The 3175-nt window shown below is 36.6% G+C and overlaps 1 protein-coding gene across 1 annotated transcript; it reads left to right on the top strand.

Annotated features, from left to right (window-relative positions):
• The first annotated feature begins 1326 nt into the window (after nucleotides 1-1326).
• LOC113073458 (MARVEL domain-containing protein 1-like) lies at nucleotides 1327-2520 on the top strand. Its single transcript, XM_026246357.1, has one exon. It carries the CDS (start codon nucleotides 1506-1508, stop codon nucleotides 2154-2156), a length of 651 nt encoding a protein of 216 aa, XP_026102142.1. The 5' UTR covers nucleotides 1327-1505; the 3' UTR covers nucleotides 2157-2520.
• Nucleotides 2521-3175: the final 655 nt, after the last annotated feature.

Below are 3175 nucleotides of genomic sequence, written 5' to 3'. Positions count from 1 at the left end.
AATTTATAAGCTTGGAGATCTCATAATGCTTTGATTTAACTGGGGTTAGATGTTAGCCACACTTTTTATTCTAGTGAATATTTCTCAGGTTTATTTTAAAGCCATTTTCTTGTACATAGCTTTTGAATAATTACAATGTTTTATATTAAACATTTAGTTTTTGCCAAAAAGGAATTATAATTTATTTACCCCAACCTAACATTTTTGAAAAATAATTTTTTTCTGAGAACATGATTTAAATGAGTGTTAAAAAGACCGTCAATAGAATGGTAAAATTGTTCTTTTGATGTTCATTTGAGCTTCCTATTCATCAAAAAAAAAAAAAAAAAAATCAGTTTCTAAAAATGTTTAGTAGCATGACCATTGATAATAAGATATGTTTCTTAAACAGCAAATCAGCAAATAACAATGAATTCTGAATTATAATGTGACTCTGAAGACTGGCGTAATGCTGCTGAAAATTCAGTTTTGCCTTTACAAGAATAAATTAAAATATACTCAGATGGCAAACAGTTATTTGAAATAATTTCACAGTATTTTTTAAAACTGTATTTTGATAAATGGTACATAAGAGGAGGGCAACCAATGCATTTTAATCTCAATAGAAACAAAGATGCAGCATATACTGTATGAAGCATGACTAGTTTTTTATGTTTTTATTATTAAATTAGATTGTATCATTTCAAAATTTGAAGCAAAAAGCATATGGTTTGACTTAAGCTTTGTGAAATTATGCTACATAAAACATCAGCAAGAACCAGAAAACAACAGACGTGCTGCATGAGAACGCTGATTCACTGTCTGACAGCAGATGGCGTTTATGGAACAGCAGCGATACAGCACTTCCCTTCCCTTCTGTAAACAAAGCGGCATTATGCTTCTAAATACTACCCCCAACTTTATCATGATTCGATGAATATCTCAACTGACTTGAATTGTTACTTTTGTATTGATTTTCAACTGGCTTGGGACTGCATCGTTACACCCCTAATAAATGTAGCCTTGGTAAGCATAAAGTTAACATTAAAAAATTTACAAAAACAAATGAAGCTATTCATTTTTTAGAAAGTACTGAATGAAATCAGTTCCCAACACATGACAGGCAGAAAGTAAGCAAATACTTCTTCATACCCTGCAGTTAACAAACATTTTTGTGTGAAATATTTATCCTGAAACATGTCTTATTTAAAATAAATGCCAGCCATTTTTTTTTCTTCTAATTGAAAGACATTCATTATTTTTCAGTACGGCTGAAGTATCCAAACTATTTTTTGGGGGGCCACTGTATGCATTGCACACACAGGAATTTTTCTAACTAGCAACTGAGAGAGTGGAGGAGGAGGAGGAGGAGAAAAGGGTTAGTGTTTCACGTCCTGCCCTCTGTTCTGTTTCTCCTCCTGCTCCCTGCTTGGAAAGAGGGGGAGGGAGACACAGCTCAACAGTTACTACAGGAAACGGAAGAGACCAAAAGACAGAAGTCATTTCAAAACCCCAGGGTTGTGCAGATGATTCAGTCTGTGTGCATTTGCAGGGTTCTCCTCCTCCAAAACCGTTATCAGACACTCCTTACGTCTCCTGCTGGCTCCTGCTTCTCCTCGTTTCTCTGTTTGTGGCAAACAGCCCCCACCCTGAACACCAGGAGAAGTCTTTTTCAACAAAAAGAGGAGATGCCCCCTCAGCCACAGGTGAAGAGAAGTTTCCCGGAATTCCTCAAGAGCTTTATTGGGATTGTACGGGTCCTCCAGATCCTGCTGGGAGCCGGGCTTTGGGTCACCATCGCAGCCAACAAATATGAAGGCTCCATTCACTATGTGCTGTTTGTGGCTGTGCTTTTCTGGCTCCTCACATTAGCCATCTTCATCCTCACGCTTCTGGACAAGCAGGACCTCGTTCCCATCGTCGGAGGAGAACGCTGGTTGTTGAGCAACGCCATCCACGACGTTGCTGCCACTCTGCTGTATCTGTCCACCATTGGGATCATGATCTACAAAACCCAAAAGAACTCCTACTGCAACCTGGACGTCTACAAACATCACTGCTTGTACAAGGTCTACCTCACTGCCTCCATCTTCGCCTGCCTCACCGCCAGCGTCTATCTGCTCTCTGCCATCTACTGCAGCTACAGGAAATGTCGAGGTGAGCAGACGGTTGTATGAAAAACGACTGCATCCCTCACACCCTGCAACAACGAGACCTTTTGGCAAGCTTTTTCTGAGACTTATAAGTCCTTTTTTTTTTTAATCAAAGCAGAGGGTTGGTCCTCTTTTCTCAGGCTTTCAGGTTTGTTGCTTTTTATACAGTAATTTATAGAGCTTTTGTACTGCAGTCACACTTAAGTCTATTTTACATTTGTTTGTATGTTGCTGGAGCTCTCTGTACAAGTAGTTTTTTTTTTTTTTGTATTGTGTTACTGACAACTCAAAGAGCAGTTTGTTTTGTTTGGCGAAACCATGTATTATTATTTTTTTGTGGTTATTAACAAACTGTTATTAAGAAAGAAATAAAGGACATGCAACTTAATTTCTGTGTTTTTTTTAATGTTTAAATAAATGGTTTCCTAATTAGCTTTGGTGAACTTAGGAATAAAGGGTGTAATACACCAGCCAGACCAACATATTATGTACTCTTGTGTTGGTCTTGGGTCATGTGCAAAGAACAGAGATGTTGGGACAGCGCTACCCTATGCAGTCATGAGTTTTAGGAGGAATACAGTGCAAGTCCAAACCACAAATTGTGTGTGAATGTGTTTCTACATTTCAGAATATTATGTCATAACTCATGATGCTCTATGTATTGGATGAAAAATACAGTAAAACTGTAATAATGCAATTATTACATACTTATTACAGTATAACAATTTACAGCTATATTCATTTATTTTTATTTTTCCATTACTCTAGTTTCCAGTGTCACATGATCCTTATTTAAAAAATAAATAAATTTAACTACACTTTACACTAATCAAAAATGACAAAGACACTTGTGGTTTTATAAAATATTTCTATTTCAAACAGATCCTGCTCTTTTTAACCTTTATTTTTAGTAATCACAGAATCCAAAATGCATCACAAAAACAGCAAAACCAACAACTTTCAACACTGATAACTAGAGCCATTGTTAATAATTAATAATAACTGGTCTCCTTTTTGCCAGAGTAGGATATTTTCTGCTCATC

The sequence above is a fragment of the Carassius auratus genome, unplaced genomic scaffold (assembly GCF_003368295.1).
Source record: "Carassius auratus strain Wakin unplaced genomic scaffold, ASM336829v1 scaf_tig00012169, whole genome shotgun sequence".
Classification (NCBI taxonomy): domain Eukaryota; kingdom Metazoa; phylum Chordata; class Actinopteri; order Cypriniformes; family Cyprinidae; genus Carassius; species Carassius auratus.
The sequence above is the reverse complement of the archived record's forward strand: the minus strand, read 5'-3'. Positions and strand labels throughout refer to the sequence as shown.